At 39.1% G+C, this 16585-nt stretch overlaps 1 protein-coding gene across 2 annotated transcripts in view; it reads right to left on the bottom strand.

Moving 5' to 3' along the window:
* Positions 1-4628: 4628 nt before the first annotated feature.
* Positions 4629-16585, bottom strand: part of LOC138442623 (alpha-fetoprotein-like) — a 48808-nt gene continuing 36851 nt past the window's right edge. Inside the window, exons 13-15 of one of the 2 annotated variants that reach the window (XR_011257792.1) lie at positions 15175-15225; positions 13019-13151; positions 4629-4780 (exon numbers count right to left, since the gene is read on the bottom strand). Coding sequence is in view for 1 of the 2 variants with exons in the window: in XM_069594345.1 (XP_069450446.1) it covers positions 4736-4780; positions 13019-13151 (178 nt within the window). In the remaining variant the exon portion in view is untranslated. The remainder of the gene's footprint in view (positions 4781-13018; positions 13152-15174; positions 15226-16585) is intronic. The other variant, XM_069594345.1, reaches the window with a different exon arrangement.

The raw sequence follows: 16585 nt of genomic DNA, 5'->3' as shown, positions 1-16585 counted from the left end.
CAGTCACCCATAGAATGTAATGCAGCTCTTAGAATTGTTTTCTAATAAATTTTAATTATAAGAGTAAATTCTCCTTATGTTAAGATAAGAATATAGATATAAATATCCAAAAGTGTACTATCTATAATATAGATGTTTTTATATGAATATATCCTATTCCTGTATATATACATGTATGTATGTAGTATATATACCACAAACCAAAAGCATGTTAAATGTGGTTATATCTGGTTTGTAGAATAAGGTATGGGTGATTCATATTTTTCATATTTGTTTATCTTATTAAATAATCTATAATGAACATGTATTACTTTTTAAACCAGGAAATAGAAAATGTATGATTAAAAAGTTACCAACGAAAAAGTAGCAAGTACCTGCAATCACAGAGTTCTACTAGATGCAAAAAAAGGCAAAGAAACTCTTCAAGTGAGACATTAACATCACTGCAGTGGTAGTTTTGAATGTGTCTCTGAAGGCTTTGATACTCCACCTTTCAAGAGATGGAGTCTAATCCTCCTCACCTTGCCAGTGGGCTGGACTTAGTGACTCACTTTTAAGGAACAGAGGAGAACAGAAGTGCCAGGCTGTTGCTTGGGGAGACTAGGTCATAAAAGTCACCGCAGTGTCCTCCTTGCTTCTTCTCTTGGATTGCTTGCTTTGGGGGTGCCAACTGCCACATCCAGAGTAACCCTGGGGAAACCAAGGCGTCCCCTCCACAGTCCACAGCCGTGTGAGCGGGCCATCAACTCACCCCAGTCAAGCTTTCAGATGACTGCAGCCCTGTCTAAGAGCTTGCCTGCAACCTCATGAGAGACTTGAGCCAAAACAAAAAGAAAAAACCAGCTACGCCACTCCTGGATTCCTGATCCTCAGAAAATGTATGAGATACAAAATGTTTGTGGTAATATCCTGCTACATTTTAGGATAAGTTGTTACATAACAATAGATAACTGATATAATTTCTGAGACAAAAATCTGTTCATTTCAGAGACATCTTTCTGTCATACAAGAATATAAGCTTTTGTAACAGAACTATTCATCTTTGTTTTAAATGGTCCAAATATTTCACTACCAGTTACATATTAGTTCAAATTCAGTTCTAGATAACGTTAAACTTCTTAATGGTAGAGGTCCTATCACATTCATCTTTGTATAGTTTGCTGTATTTAATATTGTGCCCTTTGTATAGGATGTGCTCAATCAAAGAACTGAATACATTAATGAATGAATAAAAGAATGAGTGAATAAATTGTCTAAAATATTTTTATAAAATCCCCTGTAAGAATGCTTCCTTTTTCACAAATCTGATCTAGTAGCTAAAAATATATAGAAACTTTTCAAACGGTTATTCTCTAATATGATGGTATATTTTATTATCTCTTGGCAGTATGAAATATACAGTTAGGCAGTGTTACTATGGAATTTTGTTTAGGGTTGTTCCACATGGCTTCAAGCACTGAAGGAGAAACAAGTACATTTGCAAGGCAGTTGATGAGGTGGAAAAGATGGCAGATGTATCTATTATACTGAGATATCTACATATGAAAGGAAAGAAAGGAAAAGGATGCAATTCAAGAGGGCAAAACCCTTCAACAGCATCCATTTGTCTTCTAAATAACAGCTAACCTATTAGACTGAGACATTTGAAGCTGTCCATATTTGGCCCACAAAGGCAACAATTTCATATTGTTCAAACTAACCTCACTTAGCATTTGTCAAGCACTATTTTAAATGCCTTCCCTAGTTCAACTCATTTAACGTTCATTACACTTCCAAGAGGATATTAACTTTTAAGTCCAACTGTAAAGATGAGGAAAGTAAGTCATGGAGAGGTTAGGAGGTTTGCTAAACTCTTTAGTAGAAGACCAAGGCTCTAGAATCCTTGGTTCTATGGCTCCAGAATCCACACTATTAACCACAAGAGTATATCAGTTCAGTTCAGTCACTCAGTCATGTCTGACTCTTTGTGACCCCATGAACTGCAGCATGCCAGGCCTCCCTGTCCATCACCAACTCCCGGAGTCCAGCCAAACCCACATCCATTGAATCAGTGGTGCCATCCAGCCATCTCATCCTCTATCGTCCCCTTCTCCTCCTGCCCTCAATCTTTCCCAGCATCAGGGTCTTTTCAAATGAGTCAGCTCTTTGCATCAGGTGGCCAAAGTATTGGAGTTTCAGCTTCAAAATCAGTCCTTCCAATGTACACCCAGGACTGATCTCCTTCAGGATGGACTGGTTCGATCTCCTTGCAGTCCAAGGGACTCTCAAGAGTCTTCTCCAACACCACAGTTCAAAAGCATCAATTCTTCGGCACTCAGCTTTCTTTATAGTCCAACTCACATCCATACATGACCGCTGGAAAAATCATAGCCTTGACTAGATGGACCTTTGTTGGCAAAGTGATGTCTCTGCTTTTTAATATGCTATCTAGGTTGGTTATAACTTTCCTTCCAAGGAGTAAGCGTATTTTAATTTCATGGCTGCAATCACCATCTGCAGTGATTTTGGAGCCCCCCAAAAATAAAGTCACCCACTGTTGCCACTGTTTCCCCATCTATTTGCCATGAAGTGATGGGACCAGATGTCATGATCTTAGTTTTCTGAATGTTGAGCTTTAAGCCAACTTTTTCACTCTCCTCTTTCACTTTCATCAAGAGGCTCTTTAGTTCTTCTTCACTTTCTGGCATAAAGGTGGTGTCATCTGCATATCTGAGGTTATTGATATTTCTCCCAGCAATCTTGATTCCAGCCTGTGCTTCTTCCAGCCCAGCGTTTCTCAAGATGTACTCTGCATAGAAGTTAAATAAGCATGGTGACAACATACAGCCTGACGTACTCCTTTTCCTATTTGGAACCAGTCTGTTGTTCCATGACCAGTTCTAACTGTTGCTTCCTGACCTGCATACGGATTTCTCAAGAGGCAGGTCAGGTGGTCTGGTATTCCCATCTCTTTCAGCATTTTCCACAGTTTATTGTGATCCACACAGTCAAAGGCTTTGGCATAGTCAATGAAGCAGAAATAGATGTTTTTCTGGAACTCTCTTGCTTTTTCGATGATCCAGAAGATGTTGGCAATTTATCTCTTGTTCCTCTGCCTTTTTTTAAACCAACTTGAACTTCTGGAAGTTCACGTATTGCTGAAGCCTGGGGCTTCACCCTAAACTACTCACCTTCAAATGGCAGTCTGTCTGTCTTCATTTGTAGTAAAGAAATAATGGTACCCACTTTATTATACAGTTGTAGAAGTTACAGGAATAATACATTTAAAGGCTGACACTTTGCATGTAAGAAGTGTATGATAAATACTAGCTATTGTTATAACTAGGCTTCCCTGGTGTCTCAGACAGTAAAGAATCTACCTGCAGTGTGGGAGACCTGGGTTCAATCCCTGGGTCAGGAAGAACCCTTGGAGAAAGGAATGGGTACCCCAGTATTCTGCCTGGAGAATTCCATGGATGGAGGAGCCTGGCAGGCTACAGTCTATGGGGTCACAAAGAGCTGGACATGACTGCTCTACTAATACTTTTCACTGTTGTAACTAAGCTACAATGTGTTCCCACGCAGCATTGTAACCTAGGCTTTCACTGAGTCTTACTACTTCGCTCGTGTCTTAAAACCTACCACGTACATTTTCTAGTCACTGGCCAGGGTCCCTTCTTCCATGGACTTTCCTTGTCTCTGGGATAATGTGTGATCTCAAACCCCTGGGTTTTACCTTATCAGTTAGTTCTGCTCTTAAGACACTGGAAATGTGAAATCTGCCCATTATTACAATTCCTCATGTGATTATATCTTGTTTAAATTCATTAGTGACCTGGTCGTATCATATTCATATCATTCCCTGCAATACCTAGCACAGTTTATTGAACATAATAGATACTTCAATGTTTTTTGGATTTAATTTGCTGATATATATATGAACACATTGAAATTACTGGAGTGAGGAAAAATTGAAATCAAGTATAGAGCACTGAAAAGAGCATTAAATATTTTCTCTAATCAAAACCGTTCATTTAGTAAGCACTAAAATATCACTGCTTTTTTTTTTTTTAACTTCATTACACACAAAAAAACATATGGAAAACTAAGTCCAAAGAATAAGTTCTTTATGTCTTTCTCCAAGGAGTTCTGGGGAAAAAAACTGCTGGTACACATCATCAGTGAAAGTTCAAGTTAATACGAACATATTGGGATTCCTTGGTGACAATGTCAGCATCACATATCCAGGGTAAAAATGAACGAGAATACTGTTACGAAAGTAACTTTCTTACAAAACCATTTCATTCAGCTCATCAATAATTATTTTCAGTAGTGGTATGGATAGAAACCCAAAGTAGCACTTTGGATCTTTTTCATTCCAGAAACCCAGCAGCCAGGTCCCAGCTTGATGTGGCATGTGGCAGCCCTTTATATCCACCTGAGACCTTTGAAAGCCACACATCCTCCCACCCCACCTCCCTGCCCTTGAGTTCATATTTCCATTGCTGCTTCTGAGAAGTAGAAAGTTTATGAGGAGGAAAGAGGTTGCAGAAGAGTTGCAATAAGTAGATTTCTCTGCTGAGTAAGAAACTAGAGATTTAGTCTAGATTGGTTAGTGTTCCTGAGTAGCATTGTGAGAAGATGAAAACTGACACTATTGATTTTTATTCTGAGTATTAAACATGCATTTCATTATTCATGAAAAACAAAATGCAGTTCTCAACAAAGATCCTATGGTGACATTTTCTGGAATCATTTAGCCTCCCAAAAGAAGCTGGCACTTTTCAATCAGTTTGGACCCCTAAAAAATAAAATAAAATAAAGCAAATAAGCACATCTGTGAGAAAGAGAATACAGCTAAACAGCTCTGATCCCCAAATAGGAAATCTTTAAGAGTTCCCTGGTGCATGCCTGAGATATATCCCAATATGCCCATGACTCAAGGTCTTAGAATAGAATTGCTCATAGGCCTAGTCCCTTAGTTTAAGGACTTAATTCACTGCAACGACACCTACGTTCAAGACCCCAGATTTGGCTAAATAAAAATTTGCTTCCTTCTCACCAAAGTATGGCACTCTTTTGCTGCAGGGTGAAAATGAACAATCAACATCAGCTTCACATTGCATTTGAAAACAGCTCTAGGGTAATCCCATAGTACATATGTACTCCGTCACTGAGTTGTGTCCAACTGTTGGAAACCCCATAGACTGCACCCCAGCAGGCTCCTCTGTCCATGGAATTCTCCAGGCAAGAATACTGGAGTGGGTTGCCATTTTCTTCTCCAGGGGATCTTCCTGACCCAAGGATGGAACTTGAGTCACCTGTGGCTCCTGCTTTGCCGGGAATATTCTTTACCACTGAGCCACCTGGGAAGCCCATATGTGTGTCTGTGTGTGTGTATACATACATATGTATCTTTTAAAAATATTGATGTATTTATTTGGCTTGCCAGGTCTTAGTTGGAGCACACAGATCTTTAATCTTCATTGCAGCATGCAGGTTCTCAGTTGTAGCATGAGAATCTAGTTCCCTGACCGGGGATCAAATCCAGGCCCCCTGCTTTGGGAGCACAGAGTCTTAGTCACTGACCACCAGGGAAGTTCTCTTATTTATTCTTTTTCAGATTCTTTTTCATTATAAGTTATTACAATACACTGAATATATTTCTCAGTGCCATGCAGTAGGTCCTTGTTTATTTTATACACAGTAGTATGTATATATTAATCTGGAACTCCTAGTTTATCTCCTTCCACCCCTGCTATCCCCTCTGGCAACCATTGTATGTTTTCTATGTCTGTGAGTCTATTTCTCTTTAGGAAATACATTCAATTATATCATTTTTTTAGATTCCACATAGAAGTGATATAGAATGCTATCTGTCTTTCTCCATCTGACTTACTTCGCCTTGTATGATGATTTCTAGGCCCATCCATGTTGCTGCAAATGGCATTACTTCACTCTTTTCATGACTTAGTAATATTCCATTGTGTGTGTGTATATATATATCACATCTCCTTTATCCATTCATCTGTTAGTGGGTATATTCATATTGCTTCCATTCCTGGCTATTGTATATAGTGCTGCTATGAACTGCGGTGCATGTATCTTTGAAAAATTAGAGTTTTCATCTTTTCTGGATATATGCCCAGCAGTGGGACTGTGGGGTCATGGTAGGTCTCCTTTTAGTATTTTTAAAGGAAACGCCATACTATTTTCTTAGTGGCTGCACCAATTTACATTTCTACCAATAGTGAGGGAGGGTTCCTTTGTTTTCTCTCCAGCATTTCTTATTTGTAGACTTTTTAATGAGGGCCTTTCTGAATGGTGTGAGATGATACCTCACTGTAGCTTTGATTTACATTTCTCTGATAATTAGCAATATTGAGCATCTTTTCCAGCTAGCCATTTGTATGTCTTCTTTGGAGAAATATCTGTTTAGGTCTTCTGCTCATTTTTTGATTAGGTTATTTGATCTTTTGATATGAAGCTGTATGAACTGTTTGTGTATTTTGAAAATTAATCCCTTGTCAGTAGCATTGTTTGCAAATATTTTCTCCCAAGTCCATATGTTGTCCATATAGGAGGCTACTAACCTATCATCCGTCTGAACTTTGGAATAAATATTGCTTGTCTATTTCTCCACATCCTGTGACATACTTTTCAAGACTCTACATTCTAGGATATAGCAATTTGCCAACATCCTTTCATCTCTTTTGAAGTCCCAATTCATTAATAGTAGCAATATACCAGAAAGAATAAAGCCTATTGAAAAACCCACCATCAATGTAAGAGCTATTGATGAACTTCTGAAAAATAAAGTCATTGATATGATATTAATCAACATCTCAAAATGCAGAGATAGGAGCTCAGAATAGCAACATGTAGAGATATTCCAGCAGTAAAAGACCAGAAAGTCATTGATTTCTGAGCTACTTCTGTTTTTACCTGCTGCTCAGTCCATTTTCTAAAGCTTCCTTAAGATTTCTGAAATCACTACTATCTTTTCAATATACTATTTTTTACTTAAGTTATCCAGAATTTGACCATATTATTTACAACTAAAGAATTCAAGCTAACATACAGCTAAAAAACAAAACTGTGTAAATATATGGATAAAATAATAATTTAAACATATAAGGACACCAAAAGTTTTTCTCCTGGGTGCCCATTCTGAAAAAATACATAAATACATTACATGCTTAAGAATTTAGCCCAGAAAAACTTAATAGAATTCAAGAAAAAACATAAAATGGAATTTTAGAAATAGTCCGTCTTACCCAAAGTTATACTAGGAAGAGGGGCTTCCCTGATAGCTCAGTTGGTAAAGAATCTGCCTGCAATGAAGGAGACCCTGGTTGGATTCCTGGGTCAGGAAGATCCCCTTGAGAAAGGATAGGCTACTCACTCCAGTATTCTTGGCCTCCCCTTGTGGCTAAAGAATCTGCCTGCAACGCAGGAGACCTGGGTTCAATCCCTGGGTTGGGAAGATCCCCTGGAGAAGGGAAAGGCTACCCACTCCAGTATTCTGGCCTGGAGAATTCTATGGGCTAGTTCATGGGATTGCAAATAGTCAGACAACTGAGTGACTTTCACTTCACTTCACTTCACACTAGGAAGAAACTTTCCATGGATAGTCAATTCTAGAAATAACTAGGTCCAAACTGAAAGAGTAAGTCAGAGGACTTTTCAAATATAGTTTTAAGATGATAGAATATTCTATTACAAAAACTGTATGATTAAGACCTGATACAACTTAGCGGTATGATGAAAGCAGATGTTTTGTCAATATGGAAAAAGAAAGGTAATTAGAACCTCTCAAGAAAGAAGGATGTATTAGGAAATCATAGTCCAAATATGTAAAACTAAACAAATGTGGCATATTTTCTGCATTTGACAATAAGAAAAAAGACTTCATTTAATATTGGTATTTTTTAAGCAATACCAGATAAGTTGTTGGACTAATCCATTCATTGTATGGCTGTAAATAACATTAAAGTTAAACGCACTATTGAATATACTATTTATTGGTTTCCAGTTGTTAGCATCAACTATTGACAAACTGTACACTCCATGCACTTTGCAGAAGGGCATGGCAACCCACTCCAGTATTCTTGCTTGGAGAATTTCCATGGATAGAGGAGCCAGGCGGGCTACAGTCCATGGAGTTGCAAAGAGTCAGACATAACTGAAGCAACTTAGCACACATACACCTTACATTAACAAAGCAGGATAAACAAACCTAGGGTGTGTGGAAATAATGGCATAGCTTTAAAAAGGAAAGCTGGCAAAGTAATTAAGGAAATTTAGATGTTAATTATGTTGTGGAAAATCACTAGATGCTGACTGAAGTGTAAGAACCAAGGAAGAATATAATCAATAAAAGAAAAACACTTTACCTAAAAATATATTAAAAGTCTACGAGTGGTATTGTTGAAGTCAGTGTAAACACGCTATATTCTTTAAGTGATAGCAATATTTTAAGAAGTTACTAAAGTAATAACACTAATCGCTAGGAGTACTAATAGGGAAGATTTAAATTGCTTATCTTTTGGGAATGGGAAATGTACCCTGCTTTTCTGTGTGAACTCTTGCTTCACTCATGTTCATGTATTACTTATAAAAGAAACTAAATACAGTATCTCAGAATGACTTTATCCATATGATCGAGATATCACATTGCTTACTCTGATCCTTGCTTTTTCTCCAGAAATGCATCCCAGGATTGCAGTAGCTTTAATAGTAGACTCATCAAACTGTAAGCAGAGGCTACTCAAAACAGGAAGTCTTTTCACATGAACTTGTGTTGAGTCACAACTAAAAGCAGAGCACTGCTTTTTTATTATTAAATTTTATATATTATTTTTCAAACTATCATTTCAACCTGCCCAAATTTCTGCTACTTCTTGTTAACGTTTTTCTATGTTGTATTCTGTTGGCTGACAGATAATTATCTCAGGCTATAATTATCATTCCCCTCTCACCTGAGTATTTTTCTTCTTAAAACTGCTGATGCCTGCAATTCACATTATTACCTCATGAAACATGAGATTCCTTTTCTTTGGAAGATTCAATTCACCTTGTATGGCTGAGTTTCTTATTTTATTCCTTCTTTTTGTTTCATTCTTATTCTTACTGACATTCCAACATTAACTTCGGCTCACTTTTTTCTCCCTAGAATTTTCCTGCATTCTGGTTTACTTCTCAGAATGTCTTCCATCTTGACTAAAAATGTTTTATCCTCCCACCAGTCATAGCTAGAAAGGCAATCTTCAAGCCTGCCCACTTCATCTTTTAGCAGGCAGAACAGGTTCACATAATTTACTATTCAAACAAAGAAAATGCCTGTAGGTCCCTGCAGCAGTTAGTCTAACTGGAAAATCTACAGACTGCTAATTGAGTAAGCCTCATCACCTCTAAGGCTTCACAAGTGGCACAGTGGTGAAGAATCCACCTGCTCATGGAGGAGACACAGGAGATTCTCATTCCATCCCTGGATTGGGAAGATCCACTGGAGAGGGGCACAGCAACCCACTCCAATATTCTTCCCTGGAAAATTCCATGGATGGAGAAGCCTGGTGGGCTACAGTCCATGGGGTCACAAAGAGTCGGACATAACCGAGCACACACAGACTTTACTTGGGGGACTTTGGAGACTCCCAAAGTCACTAGGAATTATTCCTTTGCACTACAGTCAAACTTAGGCCTCTTCCACAAACAGAGACACACACAGAGTCACACAAATTCTTTGCTGATAAGATTCCAAGATATTATATTCCTATATTCTATATTTTCGATTATATAGTCCTGTATTTTTGGCTAAGCCTATTCATATAACATAAAGTTATTTTTTAATATTCCAGTCTTATCTTTTTTATTTAGTGTCCCCAAATTCTTTCACTTCTTTTCATAAATAGGTTACTTTTCAATTGCTTTATTATTTTTGTTACTGTCCTTGGTTCCAACTTCTCACTAGGAGTTAGATATATGAAAATATTGGGAGGGGACAGGGGACTAGTTTATGATTATCTACTTTCACCCTAAAGTGGTTCCTCAAGTGTTCTCCAAACCATAGCATCAGCAGCTCCTGGGAACTTGCCAGACCCCACCCCAGATCTATTGATCTATTGATCTATTGATCAGAAATCCTGTGAGTAAAAAACACTGATTTTCTTTTAACAAAAGAGAAGTTGCCCTCCAAGCAACTCTGATGCACACAAATATTCCAGAATCACTGCCTTAGAATAATCATAAGGAGATAAAATTCATGAAATGTTATAGATGATGCATAATTACAGATAATAACCATTTTTATCTGAAGAAGTTAATCTAACAAATCATAGTTAATATGATATATTCTTCAGATAGCTCCTATTTGCTTCCTTAATATGTGGAGAAATCCTAAAGCAGAGAGGGAAGGGAGGAAATTTGGGCTTTTCAACCATTAAGTTGAAGGTTGCTGTTTGACAAAAAGTGTCGGAAAAAGCACACAGAAATCTTCCTATCGTGTTATTGGTGACGTAGTTCCAGCAAGAAGTATTCCTGTTCAAGAGCAAGAACATGTCAAGAAAATTCTCTAGGGAATTCTTAAGTACAGGCCTTTCTGAAAAAGGGTTTATGAGCTGACTCATTGGAAAAGACACTGAAGCTGGAAAAGACTGAAGGCATAAAGAGAAGAGAGTGACAGAGGATGAAATGGTTAGGTAGCATCACTGACTCAATGGACATGAATTTGAGCAAATTCCGGGAGATAGTGAAGGACAACAGAAGCCTGGCGTGCTGCAGGCCGTGGGGTTGCAAAGAGTCAGACACGACTCAGCAACTGAACAACAAGAACAAGTGTTAATTATATTTATCATGTTGCAAATCATATCCCTGGCATTTGTTTCCCTCATAACTGATTGCTAGTTTGTACTTTTTGACCACCTTCTTCCCCATACAAAGATATTACAATATTATTAACTAAAATATATATAATATATAAGATATATAAGAAAACTACAATAGTTGTTATTATTATTACTGTTGTTACTCAGGTAGCAATGTGTTTTCTAAATACAGAAAGTAAAAGGGCTTTAAAATGAAAAAATGAACATTTGTGACTGTTTTCATTTTGTGTTCAACTAGTCTGGCAGTCAGCAAAGTTCTTATTGTGAACAGCCAGATATTTGGAACTCTGTAGTTCATTCAGTCTCTGTCACAACTACTCAATTTTACAACTATTCAATTCTGCTGTTTTAAGAAGCCGCAAAAGATTTTAAAATTAAAAAAAAAAAAAAAGAAGCCGCAGACAACATGTAAATAAATGGGCAGGGCTGTGTGCCCACCCAACCTTATTTACATAAACAGGGAGTGAAGCTAAGTTAGCCAGAGGGCCGTAGTTTGACCTACCTTTTTGTCAAGGCTATGAAAGTGAAAGTGAAAGGCTCTCAGTGGTGGTCAGCTCTTTGCCACCCCATGGACTATACAGTTCATGGAATTCTCCAGGCCAGAATACTGGAGTGGGTAGCCTTTCCCTTCTCCAGGGGATCTTCCCAACCCAGGAATCAAACCCAGATCTTCCACAATGGATGTGGATTTTTACCAGCTGAGCCACAGATTATGGCTATTATTCAGTCACTAAGTGCTGTCTGACTCTTTGCCATGCCATGGCCTACAGCACACCAGGCTTCCCTGCCCTTCACTGTCTCCTGGAGTTTGCTTGAATTCATGTCCATGGAATCAGTAATGCTATCTAACCATCTCATCCTCTGCCTCCCTCTTCTCCTTTTGCCTTCAATCTTTCCCAGCATCAAGGTCTTTTCCAGTGAGTCAGCTCTTTGCATAACGTGGCCAAAATAAAGGAGCTTCAGCTTCAACATCAGTCCTTCCAATGAATATTCAGGATTGATTTCCTTTAGGATTGACTGGTTTGACCTCATGGCAGACCAAGGGACTCTCAAGAGTCTTCTCGCACCACAATTCAAAAGCACCAGTTCTTTGGCTTAGACTACAGATATGTGACTTTTAACATAAGCACATGCACAGTTTAGCTGAAAAAGTAGAAAAGAGCCAGCTGGATTCTTTACCAACTGAGCTGTGAAGGAAGCCCAGAAAAGAGCCACTGAAGGTAATTAAGGCATTTGTGAAAATTGTTACCTGTGAAAATGTTTCCCTAGGCCATTGCTAAACCCCAGCCTTAACTAGCCCCAACCTGTTCTGACTGTAAAGGCTCCTTTATTATATATATATTTTTAACCATATACTTGGATTCTTCTACTCAGATACTATAACCTACTATAACCAAATTTCTGTTTCTCACGTCATATCTGCAGGAGAATGGCCATTCCAGGTCCAGTCCATGAATTTACATGAATTTTTTGTGCCTCAGAGTGATAGTAGGATCTCCATGATATTCTTAGAAATTTAAGTCACACAACTTCACCATCTTATGAAAAGTCATTTCCTTGTTAACTGTATATAATTAGATTGATAACACAAAACAATCACCTGGTAGTCAGTTTAGTGGATATGCAGAGACACTTTTTTCTGATCGTAGTTTCTCTTTCTATTCTTCAACCCCCTATTCTAATGACCTACCACCGAGAGAATAAAATCCTTTCACCTGGTTTCCTAGTTAAGCCCTAAACTACCTTCAGTGACTCTTTCTGATTGTGCCCCCAGAAATTTCTAAAACAAAGCTACAGCTTGCCCAGACAGGCCTTTAAACTGTTATTTGTTTAAAATTTCTCTGTATTTCCACGGACACCTTTTCTCTACAATGACCAGAGTCTTGCTCATCCTTCTTCCCCCCACTGCCAATCCGAAACATCTCAGTTCATCTGAGATCAATGACTTTCTGTTTATCTCTTTTCGTGTCTAACACACCTAGTTTCTGCAAATGAACATAAATATTAGTGTATCTTCAACCAAAATACTTAGTTACACCAGTCCACTGAGACTGTGATTTTCTCCCAATCCATTCATGACTAGAACGGAGAATTTTTTTTAAACTTAATAACCCCTAAGAATGCTAAGAGAATAAACAAGGAAACAGGGATACCTCTTCTTGGAAACACGTTTCACTTTTCTCTGCTTGGCAGCATATCTCCACCAGGTGAGCAAAATTCACAATAATTGATTGGAACTGCATCTCGGCTGCATTTGGTTTCTGCTTCACAAGGTTGCTGAGGAGTCTGAATAAGAAATGAGTGGCAAAAAAAAAAACAAGCACTCACTGAGTTCTAGAAGGCCAGCTTGCAAACCTGCCTTACTTATTGAAAGCTGCACACCACCCACACCTTTGCATAGCTCTCACTCTCAAGTTTAAAGGATCTGAAAATGACCTGATGTTCTCACAATTTTCACAATGTCTATCTCCATCTTCATGTTTATTTGACATTTTTATTCAAGCACATCTCATCAATATACCTATTATAGTAAATTTAATTATCTTTATGTAATTATTACTAGAACAAATGCTTTTTTCTATTTTTATTACATTTAGTAGAAAACAGGTTATACAATACATTAGCTTTCCCTATAGTATTTTCTTGTGAACAACATTTATCCTAAAAAACTAACTTCCCAATAAGTATTTCAAATATAACACACCTGGACATTGAGGGCCCTTTATATGTTATTAATGATAAAGCCAATACACTAATTTGAAACTTTAGTAGTTTGACAGTCAACTCAGATGTCTCTTATAGAATAGTTTCCCAACAACCATATACATGTCAGTGATTCAATCACTTTGCATATCCAAAATTACAACCTAGTGTCTATCTATTTAATAAAATATGTTGTCTTTTTTTTCTGATCAAGAAAGATTTAACTACAAAGAAAACAAGGTGTGAAGAGTAGGGAAAATGTACCTTAATCCATATATTATTGCTTACCCCCCAAAAAACCTTTGCTTGGTCTTCATTTTCAAATTCAAATTGAAAACACCTAGTGGCCTTATTTGGTGAACAGGTATAATAAAAATATCTCAAAGCTTCAAGTAGCTATTTCTATGATACTCTAAACCAGGGATCCAACAAATATTAATATTTTAGGCTTTTTCTACCAAGAGGCAAAATTAAGGATATTATATAAGTCTTCTATCACAAGACAGAGAACTCCAGCCCCGCCCCACCTCTAGGCTGGGCTGCCCTGGGTGGCTGGCAGACACGGTTTGTGCCAGTTCCCACCAGCTAGAGATGATGGTGAAGAAGGACCAGTCAGCAGAAGAGCAGGTGTGTACCGCATCAGTCTCACTGTCCAGCCCAGTGACAAGCCCTTCTCTTCTCCCTGAGGTCTCAGTGCAGGCAGCTGGCCCAAAGCAAGGTGACTCTGAGTCTCCTGACTCCTGGCCTGAGATGCCACCAAGCCTTTGCTGCCTGACAGTCGTCCACCGTGAAGTCTCCAACGTGTATGCGACACCACCGCAGGCACTGGGCAAAGCAAGCTGCGGCCCAGGCAGGGAAGCAGGAGTGCAGTTGGGGACAGTGGACAAGCCAAGGTGGCCCTCTGCAGCTCCCAGGCTTGGCTTATCCAAGTGGTGCCCACAGGACTCACAAAAACAGCTCTGGCCAGATGGCCGTAGAACGCTGATCCCTCTAAACAATCCAACAGATACTTAGCTTAACTGGATGGCCCTTTGAACATGCCTCTGATCTTCCCATTTCAGCTCCACCCTCTCCCACCTCCACCCTAGCCCCGCCTTGATAATGGACGAAGGTGGACCATCAGAAAGGCTGAAAAGAATAAGGAAACACAAGCCAAGTTTCTTTTCAGAAACTATTATTAATACAATAGGAGGTGGGTTTGAGAAGCACGCAATCACCGTATCCTCTGAGCACCAGCGAAACACAGTCAAAGGACTAGGAGATTCTAATTAACTCCATGTTAACCCCTAATTCTAAGTCCTGGGAATCTAGAAAGAAAAATCAGAGAGGGGACAAAGACAGATGTACAAAAATATTCATTGCCACAATTTATGACACTTAGGAATTAAAAACAAGTTTCATGCCCAGCAACAGGGAATAAATTCATTATTGTACCCACGTATTCTTGTTGTCATTTAGTCACTAAGTCATATCCGATTCTTTTGCAACCCCATGGACTGTAAGCCCACCAGGCTCCTCTGTCCATGGGATTTCCCAGCCAAGTATACTGGAGTGGGTTGCTATTTGCTTCTCCAGGGTATCTTCCCAATTCTGGGATCAAGCTCACCTCTCCTGAATTGCAGGCAGATTCTTTTTTGCTGAGTATTGTACCTACATACTGGAATATTAAAAAAAAAAAAAAACAAACCATTAAAATGGCTGTTTTGAAAACTGTGTGCATTATGTTTTTTAACTACATTAAAAAAAAAAAAACAATGAAACAGCCAACATCTTTTGAGTGTATTGATATTTGCTAGGTTTCAGACAATGTGCTGATAATTTATAAATGCTACCTAATGTACTGCCCTCTGTCACCTCCTTAAAATAAGGCTCTTTGTCATCTCCACTTTGTAGGAGTAGTTTCAACTCCTTGGGTATAGTATAGTTCTGGGCAAATATAAAAAGCCAGTGCAGTGAGCTTCCCTTTCAGAAAGCACTTGAGGATTGAGAACTGCTTATGAGAACTTGTCCTGAGACAAGAAGTCAGGTTCACAGACTTCCGCCCGTTAAGAAAGGCCTGGGCGTAGAAGACAGGAGAAATTCAGCGGTTCCCCAGCTGGGCCTCCGTTAGACTCGATTCTGAGTTATGTGGAATCAGGATAATGCTTTGAAAGGGGGCTCTGTGAGTACTTTCACTGAAGTCCTGCACACCATTAAGTCACAAGCAGCGCTGACACAACACCGGCTGCTGCTGCTGCTGCTAATTCGTATCAGTTGTGTCCGACTCTGTGTGACCCCATGGACGGCAGCACATCAGGCTCCCCCGTCCCTGGGATTCTCCAGGCAAGAACACTGGAGTGGGTTGCCGTTTCCTTCTCCAGTGCATGAAAGTGAAAAGTGAAAGTGAAGTCACTCAGTTGTGTCCAACTCTTAGCGACCCTATGGACTGCAGCCCACAAGGCTCCTCCGTCCATGGGATTTTCCAGGCAAGAGTACTGGAGTAGGGTGCCATTGCCTTCTCCCACAACACTGACTAAACAAATACAATCCTGGGGTCTGGGGAAGATATTATTTTTTCCCTGAACAACAAAACATAAAGCAACTTCGTCATCCCTTGAAAGGGATGTAGTCTGCTGCTGAACAGGAGACCACAGAACCTGGAGGGCATGGCTGATCCCAGTGGCTGATCCCACTCCCTGTGTGGGAGTGGGGCCAAGGATCATGCCTGGAGAATTCAGGGAGTGAGGCGACAGGAATTTCCTAAGCGCTCCCCTGAGGACTCAGACATAATTGCTGGAACTGAAGCTCTGTATAAGCAGGGAGTAGCATGAGTGCAAAGCTTGCATTATTGAGCATTCAAACCATAGATGGAGGGACAGAGGGCAACCATGGGAATGTGAACTTGTATATGTGTATGACATTCTATACTTCTACACTGTATATATATTTATTATGGGTATTTCTGCAGTGTTGGAATAAAAGTATTATGATTTTCTTCTCTTTTCTGTATTTTCTAAATTTTCTGCAGTGATTATGTA

Source organism: Ovis canadensis, chromosome 6, assembly GCF_042477335.2.
Source record: "Ovis canadensis isolate MfBH-ARS-UI-01 breed Bighorn chromosome 6, ARS-UI_OviCan_v2, whole genome shotgun sequence".
Lineage (NCBI taxonomy): Eukaryota > Metazoa > Chordata > Mammalia > Artiodactyla > Bovidae > Ovis > Ovis canadensis.
This window is presented reverse-complemented; position numbering and strand designations above follow the sequence as displayed.